At 36.8% G+C, this 15,146-nt stretch overlaps 1 protein-coding gene across 1 annotated transcript in view; it reads right to left on the bottom strand.

Moving 5' to 3' along the window:
* LOC150097861 (uncharacterized) overlaps nt 1-15,146 on the bottom strand; it is a 501,089-nt gene that overhangs the window by 450,029 nt on the left and 35,914 nt on the right. The window contains exon 2 of the mRNA XM_090406613.1: nt 495-609. Within this exon, the coding sequence (XP_090262739.1) occupies nt 495-581 (87 nt within the window). The 5' untranslated portion in view covers nt 582-609. The remainder of the gene's footprint in view (nt 1-494; nt 610-15,146) is intronic.

Below are 15,146 nucleotides of genomic sequence, written 5' to 3'. Positions count from 1 at the left end.
TCTCTTAAAGTATTTTCTATATCTTATTTACAAATTAAACAGCCAATTGCACATTAATGGTACCCATCACCTTCTTGTTGGTTTTCCTTTTGATCTTTTTGCTAATTATAGATCTCTTAGGAATACAGTTATTTTCCATTCAAGAAACACATTCTACCAAATAGAAATTTTTTGTTGAACTTGATTAAACTTGATATTATAGATAGAGTTACTGTAAAATTCAATGGGCTTAATATTTTTATAAGGATTTTCCTTTCAAACACCGAAATCAAATCCTCCATCCATGCTGTATGTATCCAGATTTCACATTTGTGTAGTTAATAATTAGAATGGAATTACTGAGATTTATATATTAGTAACTTAGTTTTCCAAGAATGTTTTTTGACCTGAACAAAGAACTTCAGTAACGCAGATCTAAAGTTTTTTTATAAACAATAAAAATGTCATATAAATATTAAAAAAAACTCATTTATTTAACTTTTACAATTCCATACCTGTAAAACCAGCTCTGGAACATAAATCTGTAAAGATATTAAATGCTCACTATTGACTTCAGTGGTATTATCATCTGTCACTTCCATGGTGGCTGACTTTGAAGGAAGCCAGATTCTAAAAATTAAGAATTTAAACATATTATATGAAGACACTCTTCAAAAAAATAAAATAAATAAATAATAATGAAAAATAAATAAAAATACATGAATAATAACTACTCCAAAATAAATGTTTTCATATTAAAAATTTAAAAAGACAATATCATGGAGGACCACGAGAGGGCACACTGTGCTGTGTTGTTTAGTGCAGCCAAAAGATGAGTCATTTTTTGATGTTTTATTTAATAATATTAGATTAAATCATCGTAGTTTTTGTTTCATATGGATGTATGATTGACCAAATTTAGTTTATAGGTAAATGTTATATTTTTTTTGTTTGAATACAACATTGTCAAAATGGTGCCAACGCATGGCAGAAAATGGCGACAAAGATGCATTGTTGGATGATTTGAATTTGAGTGATTTTTATAGTGCAGTGTATTCATCACAGAAATTGAAGGAATTCCAGAAGGAGAGTGAAACCAGAGAAGAAGTGTGTATTAAGTGTTTTGACAGGGAATGCCAGTTAAGTGGCTTTAATGTTAATGACAGAATTAATATTGAATGTGTGGTGGTGGAAATACAGGAAAATGAAATAGACCAAAATCAGGAAATAGCATGCTTGCAGGTCATCCTTATCAGGATGAAACAACAAAAGCAAAAAGCGGCAAGAGAATGGCAGGGCTGAGAAGAGAAAGAAGCAGATGGTCCAACGCATTGGCGTACCCAGGGAGGGGGGGGGGGGGCAATCGGTCCTGGCCCCCCAAAAGAAAAAGGGAAAAAAAACACTAGAAAAATTTCCAAAAATATTTTTCTAATTAAAATTATTATTATTTTTTTAAAATTTATGTTGTGTCTTCTATTTCTATGCTACTTATGAATTAGCTATCACATAAAGTGGGAATATCCTATAGCACTCGGGAATCCTGGCAGCTGTGAACGCAAAGCAAATGAAGTAGTGCTTGGGCACTACTTTGTTTGCCCGAGCTTGGCCAGAGGAGATCACGAGTATCATGTATTGGCGATCACTGCAGATGCTCAGTCATAGCTCGTATGCAATGCGTAGTGTGTATTCTCAGATCATCTACTCAACTCATCCCCCCCCCCCAAGATTAAATCTTGAGTGCTTGGCCCCCTCAAAGATCAAATGCTGAGTGCGCCACAGGTCCAAAGTAAAAATTGAGATCATGTGAACAAATGAGAAAAACAAGGTAAGAAAAAAATTATGCATAGAGACTCTATGATCAGAGGAGTAATTAATAGAAGTATAGCAAAATCATATTTCCCTAATATCATGTTTTTAATGATATTAATCGTGCCATCCAGATGCAAAAAAGTAAGGCACTAATGATCTGAGAGGCAAGAAGTATTCCATGAGAGAGGATGTGGAAGAAGCTGCTGGACGAAGCAAAAATTAAAAGTGAAAAGGTGAAGAATGTAAGTCGCCTGCCATGCTATGATAGAGGATGTTAAATCTGGAAAGAAAGGCTTTATTTATCCTCAAGCATTCCATTCGAGATTTAACTGGAATGCACAATTCCCCAAAAGAAATACTTGTAAATAGGTATAAAATCAAATTTTGTAAATATGGTAGTAATGATTCCTTCTCACAAGCCTTCTATGTATTGTTTTATAAATGGCCCTGTAAATAACAGACAAGAATTAAGATATAAAAAAGGTAATATTGTAGCAGGAAAGTCAGGGAAAAATGAAGAATTTTGTATAATCTAATTATAAGTATGACCCCAGGCAGTAATATAATGTCCGAGACGCATGCAATTCCCACGTGGAAATGCGATGGAGAATGAAGATACAGTGCAAAGAGGCTTGTGTAGCGGGTGCAACTAATGACATAGTAGGGAGAGCAGACTCGGAGGAGTATAAAAGGTTTGGCAGCGTGAGTTCTCAATCTCTCTCTCTCTCTCTCTCTCTCTCAAATTTTTTGTGGTCCTTATCCCGTTGCAGGAACTGAAGAGAAGTCGTTCGGGTGAAGGCAGGATGGTCAAGCGGCAACGATATGGTTAAGTAGTGGCAGAGTTCAAGCATTCTCATCGATGCAACAAAACGTCCAGTGAACGCCGAAATATCGTGCAGTTCCAGCAATACCTTTCCATCAGAGAAGTTCGAGTATCTGGAAAAGAAATGATTCGTGACTGAAATCACTGGATGGTCGAGATGAGGAACAACAGACGCCAGAACAAGAAAGCCTGTAAGAAAATCAGATGTGAAGAGCCTCCTGAAGTATAGAACTGGTTGGTAATGTAGATATTTTGTGTCCATTGTAGTGTAATTTAAGGCTAGGGTGAACGAAAGTGTTAAATTTCTTGTGATTGAAAATGTTCAGGACTCTAGTACCTAATCTTCTAGCGAGAATCTTGTAGCTCTAGAAGTATACTGTTTTAGGCATGTTATTGAATTGATTTAATATGGTTTTGGCTTAATATTTGTGGGAGAGTAAAATTTTCATCAGCATAACTGTAATAAGTGAGCAGGACTGAGATAGCTTGACTCAGTTTGTGTACCTTAATGTGAGATGTCGAGTATAATATAGATCTTGTCTGTTAGTATAACATTTGCCCTTAGAAATTCCTCATTTAATTTTGTTTCTTTGAATGACATGTATCATAACTTAGAGTGAATAAACTTTCATGTTGTTTTTACAAAAATCAAGTTCTGATTATTCAAGCCAATGCACCTCTTGCTAAAAGTAGAACCTGTTTAAGTAAAAGTGCAGGAACTGGTTATGACTGCAGTAGAAGATAAAGGATCGTAAAGTTTGTGTTAGATTAAGTAAATTGTGTAGTAGTCTGCGCGCTGACTCTCTGACAATAGTAATTCTATTGTATAGGAATTAAGATGGCACAGCGTTAAAAAATAAATTTTCTTAATTCTGAAAAGGAGTTGACTTCAGATTTTCAGCCAGGGAGAAATTTGGTTCTACTTTGGGGCAATCTCTTTGTCTGAAGGATATGCACACGAGTTCATCTAAGAGTGTGGCCACAGTGCAATTAGAGAACTTTGATAGATAGCTGTAACTAAGGGAATGAGAAGTAAGGAGTGAATTAGAATAAAGATAAAATTAATTGAGGAGGGAACACAAACAGAATTTATGAAAAGAAAGAAACATAAGATATAGAAGATATATAAAAAATATAATAACTACATAAATATAACGATGTGCGCGGCCGACAGGATTTGATTTACTGAATTAAACAACAAGTAAATTAAGTTAGTGAATCAAGGTGAGATGGTTTTGGCTTGAAAGCAGACGATTTTTGGTGCAGGAATTAATTTAGCAATATTGTGTGTAAAATTAAGATAGTAATTTTGAAAGCCTATATATACAAGTACGAATCAGTCATCAAGTTCAGGCATGAATGACGATGCGTTTTTTAGGACCATCAACCCTCAACAGGTTATTCCGCAGTTTTCTGGAGAAGAAAATAACAACGTTCTTTTTCAGCTACATCGAGGGGTTGAGGAAGGCAGGGAGGTGGGCAGACTTCCAACTTTTGATCTTTTTGCGTAGTAAGTTCGTGGGGAAGGCTAAGAATTTCCTCTATTCTTCCCCCATACTTAAGGAAACACTAGACTATGCAAAATCCTCATCTCTCAGTTTTCTAGGTTAAGAAGCCTTGGTCCAAACTTATGGAAATTACAGAGAATGGCACAAAAAGACTGAGAGAACATGCCTGACTTTTATCACAGGTTATTGAGCTTCGCTCACACCTTGCAAGTATTTAACGAGGATAAGCCTCACCTGGAATGGGCGATCTTTCACCAATTCAGGTTGGGAGTGAAGCAAGAGCTCAGAGAAACAGCCTACAAAAAAGAAAGTAACTGACTTAGAGGCGTGTCTAAATGCAGTGAGAGATAAAGAGCAAATGCTTAGTGACCTTGGTCCTGCATCTGCACTGGCTATATAAACCTAATTAATAAGGAAGGAAATTCTAATAACTCCAAGCCAGAGAAAGAATCTCATGAGAAAAGGGAGAAGCATAAGAATTTAGATAGATGTGAGGGAGATAGAACTGATTCCATCAACATGAATCAAATAACAAGTGGAGTGTTGGATATAAAAGAGGTCCAATCGATAGTTCAGAGAGAGGTCGAATGCTTTCAACAACCAGTCATGGATTGCCTTGATGCTGTTTTAACCCAGTTGGCGGCAGTATCCACAAAAACCTCTGAACTGCCTGTCCCCCAAGTCAATCGGACTGCTGAGATAGTAAGGTTAGAGGTTGAAAAACTGCAACAACCCCTGTTTCACCAGTTGGATACATTAATGAAGAAACTGGCTGCAGTGACTAATTAGAATGCATCAAACTCTCCTATGAGACTGGAAAGGGAAAGAGAAGGAGAAGACAGAAGAGAACCTCCTAAATGCTTCAGATGCAACAAGCCTGGGCATTTTGCTGGCAAATGCTTCAATAGCAAGCGAAGATCCAGCAGAGGTTATGATGGGAGATCAAATTCCCACATGTATGCAAACAGAGCTTGGAAAGAGGGTCAGAGGAACCACTGCCAGTACCCAGAGTTGACAGTAAAGGGAATTATCAGTGGTAAGCATTGTAAAGCACTTCTAGACACAGGTTCCCAGGCCTCTATTATTACAGCAGATTATTTTGAGAGGATAAGGCCCCCATGTGAGGCCTAACATTTTTTATTTTAGAAGTCCTATATGGTTATCTGGAGTGTCGACGTCTACCATCCGTGTGTCAAAATCAGTATTCTTGAAGGTATATTTACCAGAGTTTAATATGTGTGTGTTAGGCATGAGTTGTTGGTCCTACCTAGGGCATCTCGCCCACACGTTCATGTAATTTTTGGAAATGACTTTCTAGAGAAATACAAATTCTCATGTGACTTCTCTAGAAATGAAACATTCCTTATGGGAAGAAAATGGTCAGGTAAATGTAGAATTAGAAATGAGAGATCTCATGAAGAAAGAGTGCAGAGAAAAAGGAATGTCGTGCCAACTGAGAGAGTTAATGAAGTGTCTCAAGATAACCAGATTGATTCTGTAATAGCGTCAACTTTAGGAGCGAACAGTCAATCTGAGACTCAACAAATATCAAGCATAAAATTAGCAAATGGCCAAGGTGCTACAGAAGAAAATTTAGGGGAGGATTGTCCAAGAACTATCAGAGTAAACTACATTAAGATAAATGATAGATCTAAAACTTTTTATAACAGACCGAGGTGGAACAGACACAGAAAATATGAAGTTGATATACAACCTCAGCAGCAGCTTAGTTATGCCAACTTCCTCTATTTTCTTTTCATGCTCAGAAAAACTATAAGTGGTTTGTCATATTGGAATTTAGCACTTGCTACAAAGGCTGCACATTTACTAACAGACTGTGCAAGCTCTTTGAATAAATCTAATGAAGAATTATTTAGGTCCAAACATTAAAAGATAGCAATGAAATTAGTTGTAATTGTGAGAATAAGGTTCAGTTTAAAATGAGGTACAATTTAGGTTAAGAGAAGTTTGGGGAAGGTGAGAGCATAAACTGAAGTCTAAAATCTTCTCCAGAAATACTGAAGGAGTGAGGTCATGGAAAATTTTCCTATGACAAAATTTTTTTGGAAGGGGACACCTATGTTAAATCTGGAATGAAAGGCTTAATTTATCATCAAGCATTTCATACGAGATTTAACTGGAATGCACAATTCCCCAAAAGAAATATTTGTAAATAGGTATAAATTCGAAATTTGTAAATATAGTAGTAATGATTCCTTCTTATAATCTTTCTATGTATTGTTTTATAAATAACCCTGTAAATAACAGACAAGAATTAAGATATAAAAAAGGTAATATTGTAGCAAAAAAGTCAGGGAAAAATGAAGAATTTTGTATAATCGGATTACAAGTGTGACCCCAGGCAGTAATATGATGTCCGAGGTGCGTGCAATGCCCACGTGGAGCCGCGACGGAGAAGGAAGGTACAGCGTGCAAAGAGGCTTGTGTAGCAGGTGCAACTGATGACATAGTAGAAAGAGCAGACGCAGAGGAGTATAAAAGGTTTGGTGGCATGAGCTCGCTCTCTCTCTCGCTCTCTGAAATTTTTTGTGGTCCTTATCCCGTGATGGGAACTGAAGAGAAGTTGTTCAGGTGATGGTCAAGCGGCGATGATACGGTTAAGTAGTGGCAGAGTTCAAGCATTCTTATCGATGCAACAAAACGTCCAGTGAACGCCGAAATATCGTGCAGCTCCAGCAATACCTTCTATCAGAGAAGTTCAGTATCCGGAAAAGAAGTGATTCGTGACCGAAATCACTGGATGGTCGAGATGAGGAACAACAGGCCCCAGAACTAGAAAACCACATGAAGAAAGCCTATAGGAAAATCAGATGTGAAGAGCCTCCTGAAGTATAGAACTGGTCGGTAATGTAGATATTTTGTGTCCATAGTAGTGTAATTTAAGGCTAGGGTGAACGAAAGTGTTAAATTTCTTGTGATTGAAAATGTTCAGGACTCTAGTACCTAATCTTCTAGCGAGAATCTTGTAGCTCTAGAAGTATACTGTTTTAGGCATGTTATTGAATTGATTTAATATGGTTTTGGCTTAATATTTGTAGGAGAGTAAAATGTTCATCAGCATAACTGTAATAAGTGAGTGGAACTGAGATAGCTTGACTCAGTTTGTGTACCTTAATGTGAGATGTCGAGTATAATATAGATCTTGTCTGTTAGTATAACATTTGCCCTTAGAAATTCCTCATTTAATCTTGTTTCTTTGAATGACATGTATCATAACTTAGAGTGAATAAACTTTCATGTTTTCTTTACAAAAATCAAGTTCTGATTATTCAAGCCAATGCACCTCTTGCTAAAAGTAGAACCTGTTTAAGTAAAAGCACGGGGACTGGTTACGACTGCAGTAGAAGATAAAGGATCGTAAAGTTTGTGTTAGATTAAGTAAATTGTGTAGTAGTCTGCGGGCTGACTCTCTGACAATAGTAATTCTATTGTATAGGAATTAAGATGGCGCAGTGTTAAAAAATAAATTTTCTTAATTCTGAAAAGGAGTTGACTTCAAATTTGGTTCTACTTTGGGGCAATCTCTTTGTCTGAAGGATTTGCACACATGTTCATCTACGAGTGTGGCCACAGTGCAATTAGGGAACTTTGATAGATAGCTGTAACTAAGCGAATGAGAAGTAAGGAGCGAATTAGAATAAAGATAAAATTAATTGAGGAGGGAACACAAACAGAATTTATGAAAAGAAAGAAACAAAAGATATAGAAGATATATAAAAAATATAATAACTACATAAATATAACAGAGGAGAACTGAGGAGGGCATTTCATAGCAACAAATCAATATGCAGGTTGTGCAGAAGGAATGATGCACAGTTTGTGGGCCTATGGCCTGAGTTTGATGGCAAAAAGGAGTTGTATAATGCTGATGGACTGCATCTAAATGGCTTTGGCATTTGGTGTCTAGAGAGAGAGAGAGAGCTTTCTTCACCAAGCATACTGAAGCTCAAATTCAGGAAAAACCCAAGCAATTAGGGAGGATGCAGGTGAAAGTGTGTGGAGGTACCCATGAGGTAAGCAAATATGAGAAAGACCAACAAGTGCAGAATCAAGTCTCTCAAGCAAAAATATTGAATAGGGTGGTCAATGCAAGAAGTAGTGGTCTGATGTTTAAATAGATACTGCAGTTTCTATACACTAATGCCAGAAGTATCAAGAACAAAAGAGAGGACTTTTTAGCATTTGTTAGTGCAACCTTGCCAAAAGTCATAGGCATTAGTAACTCTTGACTAACAGCAGATGGTGTGGTTACAGGGACAGAATTCAAAGAGTTTAGTATTTTCAGGGAAGATAGAGAAGGCAGGATGATTGGGGGGGGGGGGGGTACTACTGATGATAGCAGCCATAAAGAAAGGAGACAGGCAAGAGGGTAGCGATTCTGTCTGGTGTGAGATCAAGACCAATAAGACAAAATATATGGTTGGTTGCTGCCATAGGCTAGGAGGTCCCAGGGATGATTGGGAAGATGTGCATCAACAAATCAGTATAACGAGTGCAAGTCGAGTGATTATTATGGAGGACTTCAACTATGGAAATATATATTAGAAAGAAGACAAATCACATGGCAAGAAGGAAATGGAATTTATACACCTACTGAGAGAGATAATTACTTGCAGCAGCAGCATGTGATGGAGGTGATTGGGGGTGCAAGAGTATTGGACGTAGTCATGGGATTAGAAAAGCTATCCATAACCAAGATGGCCCCACTGCCTCCGAGAAAGTGACCATGTGGGTCCAGACTGGGGAGATTGTAAAAAATGAGGAATATTCTGTCAAGAAGGAGTACTACTGTCAAGAAAAGGTAATTGAAATACAAGGCAGGTGATTACGAGGGTGGTCTAAAAAGTTCCCAGCCTCGACCATAGATGCCAACACTATAAGCAACATTTTTTTTTCTAAGTTGGTACATCTGTCATAAGCATCCATGTGAAATTGCAAGTCATTCTCTCAAGTAGTTTGTTTAATACAGTTTAATTTAATACAATTTGTTTAATACACACTGTCTGAAGCAAAAGTGTTGTCAGTATTCCCTCGAAATGGATAAAATTGAGTATCATGCAGTTATAAAATTTTTTGTAAAAGAAGGTTGAACGGCAAAAGAAATTCATTCAAAGTTCATAAAAGTTTATGGGCACTCTTCTCCTTCATTTTCAACAATTAAGAAATGGGCTGCCAAGTTTAAACGTGGCTGTACCAGACTTGAAGATGATCCAAGTAAAGGACATCCAAAAAGTGTAACAACACCAGAAATCATTGATCAAGTGCATGATATGGTATTGGATGACTGGTGAGTCAAAGTGCGCGAAATTGCTGAGACCATAGGCATTTCAAAAGAACGTGTAGTATATATTTTGCATGAAGAATTGCAAATGAAAAAGCTTAGCACAAGATGGGTGCCACGTTTAAACTTGGTACCCATCTTGTTTCACTCACAGCAGATCAAAATCGCACTCCCATAAAAATCTCTGCACAGTGCTTGGGGCATTTTAACAAGAATAAAACTGATTTTGTGCATCGACTTATTACTATGGATGAGACTTGGATTCACCATTACACACCAGAATCCAAACAGCAGTCAAAACAGTGGACAAAAGCCAGTTGTTCAGCCCCAAAGAAGACAAAGTCGGTTTCCATCAGCAGGAAAGATCATAGCATTGGTGTTCTGGGATGCTAAAGGCATTTTGTTTATTAATTATCTTGAAAAGGGTAAAACAATAACCGGGGAATATTATTATAGGTATCTCCATGGAGTCAGTAGACTCATCGAGGGAGACCCAAACTAGCAAAACAATATCTTTCATATCTCTTCTTGAATACATTTACAAACGAAAAACTCACAACTGAGTCAGGCAATGAATTCCACTCATTCACCACCCTCCAGGCGTAAAACCTCATCCTCACACCCTTGTTAACCACACTTTTGTTTAATTTCCAGGGATGACCTCTTGTTCTTCCAGATATCACACAGCTGAAACATTTCCCCTGCATAAATCTTATAAAAAGCTTTTAGTAATTTAAATGTTTCTATATTATCCTCTCTTCTCCACCATCAACCAACCTCTGCAATCCACAAGCTCGCAATCTATCAATGTAGAGAGCATTTTTTACATCACTCACCAACTTACTCACTCTCCTCTGAACCCTCTCCACAACCTCCTCATCTCCAAGGAATCCAGGCGACCAGACCTGAGCAGCACAGTAATCCAAATGTGGAAGTATCAACGCTTTATAAAGGGGAATAATAACTTCTTTATCTCTGGATGTTAGTGTATTCCTCAATAATCAAGTAATCCTATGTGTAATCTTGGACACATTAGCAATGTGTCCCCTAAACTTCATCTCCTTATCCATTAACACCCCCCCCCAAGGGCATGTTGTATGTTGTAGATATAGATGGCAGATAGCATATGTTCTATAAAAGATGGTCTGACACAGTATTAAATAAAAGTTTCGAATTCGGTGCCAGTATGTGTATCTGGCAGAATAACATAGCGCATACGGTGGAATTACAAAGTACAAGCAAAAAGTGTGACCAGAATTGTAAGGAAGGCAATATCATACTGTCTAATCTTTAAAGGTACCCGCAGCATAACTATAAATAATAACTTAACATGATAACCACAGTAATTAACTTTAACGAAATAAAGGTACAAATATTTCATTTGTACTTTTATTCTATTTGGCTATGTGTCCCCTAAATTTCAGATCCTTATTCACTATCACCCCCAGATATCTTATTTCCTCCACCTCAGACAATATATCCTCTCCAAGCATAAATTGTTTTCGTACCTTTATTTCATTAAAGTTAATTACTGTGGTTATCGTGTTAAGTTATTATTTATAATATCATACTGTAACATGATATTAGCTAAGCAAACTACAGGAATAAGAATATAGAAATGCTTAGGTGTTATCAGTGGCATATTTAGGTATAGGCTGTATAGGTCTGGGCCTAGAGCGGCAAATTTTGAGGGGGCGGCAGAAATTTCTGGGCTCTCATTTTTGTAATTATATTTATATTATGAATTTACGATATAAATAGGTTATGCATGTAAATCAACATGTTCATTAAATATGGGGGGGGGACACTTTCTGCAGGCCTAGGGGTGGGAAATACCTAAATACACCACTGGGTGTTGTTCATTATTCAAAATCATGCTTATGTAAAACATACAGTAATAGCTTGCACAGTATTATAATTATTATTACATAACACCTCCAGGGAGTCCAAAGACTCATTAAGGGAGAGCACCCACTCTACAACTATCCGTCTCCACTACTCCACCAACTACAACTACATTCATCCTCTACACCAATGCCATCTACCACCACTACTAGTATTTTCACAGACAATCACAAACATCCATGCCCACAGTGGGATTCAAACCCACAGCCTTTTGGATGGAGAACGGATACGCTAACCACTCGGCCAACCAGGCCAGCAGTATTACTATATATTTTCCAGCACTGTTAGCAGGTGCTAAAAAAAGTTTGCTTACACAGGGATAAAGGATGAAACCAAGAATATAATTTCAAGGCATTTATTGTTTAAAGCATCATAATATATTTATTGTGTAATACGTTCCAAATAGATGATTACAGTATTGGTGAAAAAAATTATTACATATGATTTGTTTACTGCAAGCTCACCAGATATACTATGCAATGGATGTAGAAAAATTTAAAAGGATTAAAAAAATTAAAAGAATCATAAAGGATGAAAAACATTAAAGGATTAAAAAACAAACATTAGAAATGTGTCTATTCTTGTAGCCTCCTTTCTCGATCACTTCTATTAACTCATGAAATTTTGCAGCTGCATCAATATCAGCACTAGCACTTTCACCTACATTTTCAACAATATGGAGCAGTCCCCGTAACCTTTTTAAAGTTATAAAACCAACAACGACTTGCTGAAAAAGTTCTCATTTCCTCTTCCCACTCATAATTGCATATAAAAGGGTACTCATATGTAATAAAAAAAGAAATACAAAAATTAGTAGAGCAACCATGACTTTGCTGCAGTCAAGCTGAAATAATACTAAAGCATACATCGATACAGCTGTTACTGCGGTATACCAAATCACTATGGTACTGTTTTACTAAGTCAAAGTCAGTAATGTAGTACAGTACTGTACTACTGTTAAAATTTTTAAAATTGTAAAAAATTATCAACCATGCTATAACAAAATCCACACTGTCCAAAATCACGTCATACAAGGTACTGCTGTAATTCATTTATTCAGCTTGCTAATACTGAAGGCCTGAAATGGCTTGAAATATGAGATTAAAATAAATAAAATATAAAATTTCTATTTTATATAGAAAATAATAACAATAATCCTTAGCCTATCTATGGTATAAATGTACTATAGCTTTACAAAGAAATAATCTTTTGTGGGCAGGAGCAACATAAAAATTCACTGGCCTTTTACCCATCTTCTTCAGAGCACAAATTACAACAGTGGCAAGCACATAGCACTCAACTAAATCATTGCAGGAATAATTCAAACTGTAAATGAAAAGAAACTAATGTCCTAACATGGTGCCCTCTGTGGGATCGATAACCATCATTTTTTTACATTTGGTTAGATTATAATATAGTTTAATCCTTTATCCAAGTATAAGGCAAACAAAGTTTGTGCCTGAAGTATCTTCAGAACTGAAATGGGTAGTTGCCCTTGAAGAACAAAAATTTTTTTGTTCTTCAAGGCAGATGCTTACCAACCCACCAGTGCAAGAGTATGAAGTTGATTTTTAGAAGAAAACAGATGATGGTAGATAATTGAATGAGTAACTTTTCAGTTACTTTCAAACCAAAGTGGCATAGAGATCATAGTTGCTGAGAACTTTTAGCTATCTTTTCTGAAATACATTGAAGATAGGAATGATTTTGCTGTGATCTTGTGTGTTGGTTGCAAGAGGGATTGAGAATGCATGTAGTATTTTATCTATTTCATATGGGTTATGCCAAGGCTAAAAAAAATGCTTTGTGAAGATACCTGAGCTTAGTTTCAAAAACTGTGACATTTGAACAAATAGCCCCAGGTCGTGTTAAGTGTTTTGAGGCTGCTATACTGGTGGGATGAGTGGTTGTATCATTGCTTATGTCAATACATTCCGTTATGTGATGGGTTTTCTATAAATAGAAAAGGATAAAGTCATGCCACTCAGCTAGCTATCTTCATCTGTTTTCCTAAAGAAAAACTTCAACCTCTTGTATATTTAGTGAGGGTGTTTCAGTTAAACCCATAATTAATCTGCCTTCTGGTTGGTGACAGTGAACATGCAGTACTCACTTGGGAAGTGACTAAATTTATGAATGTTCCATTTAGAAAAGGTTACATGCTAAACTAAAAAGCTGGAAATTATGACCAACTGAGGACTATACTGAGTTCAGCAGAAAGGTATTGGTTGATGGATGGAAAGAATGTTGACCAATGCATGGGAAACATTTAAAAAATACTTAAATGATGCATTATCAGAATGTGTCCCGAAAGTTTGAAGAATAAATAGCGTAGGAGTCAAATGGATGTGTAATCTTATTAAGCAAGATATTTGTAAAAAAAGGATGATGTGAAAGGAATACCATCTGATTAAGGATGATGTATATTATGAAAATTATAAGCAACAGCCCAGAAGAGTCACAACTGTTGTACAGAAAGCTAAGTCTGAGTATGAAAAGGAACTTGTTCTGAAAACCAAAGACAACACACAAGAATTCTATCAATATGCTGCAAGTAAAAGAAAGAATGAATATGAAAGAATAACTCTTTGGAATGCAGATGGTGCGAGAGTGACAGGTGTAGAAGTGGCTGTTCAACTAATGAGTGTGCATTTTGCTAAATGCTATCGACCTGGTGTATGCAACATTAAGTTCAATGCTACATCCTCAGAAGAAACTCAGGCGTATGAAGAGGAGGCAGTAGAGCTGTTGCACAAAGTGAATAACAATTCAGTAATAGGGACTAATGGGATATCAGCAGTGATGATAAAAGAGTGTTCAGCTGAACTGGCTATTCGGTCGATCAGGCTATATAATTTGAGAGTCAGAAAAGGAAAGATTCTGCAGGAATGGGAAGAATGTATGGTAATCCCATTGCACAAGGGTGGTGCAAAAAGGTTGACAGTGAATCTCTACTTTGCAATGAACAGCATAGGTTTACTAAGGGAAAGTCATGCTTTAGCAATTTACTCCCATTCTATAATAATGTTATTACTGAACTAGACAAGGGGAATGGATACACCATGATACTTCTGGATTTTACTACGGCGTTTGACAGAATACAGCATGGAAGACTGTTGCATAAATTGGAGAATATGGGTTTGGATTATGAAATATTAGAGTGGATAAGAGGATGGCTGATTGACAGATAACAAAAAGTGGCATACAGGGGATGTGAGTCTGCAGGATTTAAGGTAACTAGTGGTGTACCACAACGATCAGTTCCTTGGTCACTGTTATTCAATCTGTATATTAATGATATTAGGAAGGATTATTCAGGAATGTGGATTGATATGCAGCACTTGCAGAATGATTTGAATATGCTGGAATTGTGGGCATGGGAAAATGGATGTCAGTTCAATGTCAGTAAATGTAAAGTCATGCACTTTGGCATAGTTAGATATCCTATGTCATATTATATTGGTGGGATTATGCTAGGGATCTTGGAGTGTTAATAGATAGCAAGTTAAAGTTCAGGGGCCATATAGGAAGGATTGCAAATACAATTCAAAAGATAATTGCAATGCTGAAACGAACTTTAATATGTAAAGATAAGGATGTCGTTTTGCCTCTTTACAAGGCCTTGATAAGCCGTCACTTGGACTACTGTGCATAGGCCTGGTCTCCTGATTTCTGTTGTGATTCCGATACAGTGGAGAGAGTGCAAAGGAGAGTGTTAGAAATGATATCAGGATTGTGGAATTCTGTCTTCATAATCAGTATTCTGAAATTTGTAAGACTGCAAACACTAGCAAACAGGAGAAAGGGGGGGGGGGGGGTA

This window comes from Typopeltis vanoorti, chromosome 16, assembly GCF_054136105.1.
Source record: "Typopeltis vanoorti isolate ZY-2024b chromosome 16, IOZ_Tvanoo_1.0, whole genome shotgun sequence".
In the NCBI taxonomy this organism is placed as follows: Eukaryota; Metazoa; Arthropoda; class Arachnida; order Uropygi; family Thelyphonidae; genus Typopeltis; species Typopeltis vanoorti.
The sequence above is the reverse complement of the archived record's forward strand: the minus strand, read 5'-3'. Positions and strand labels throughout refer to the sequence as shown.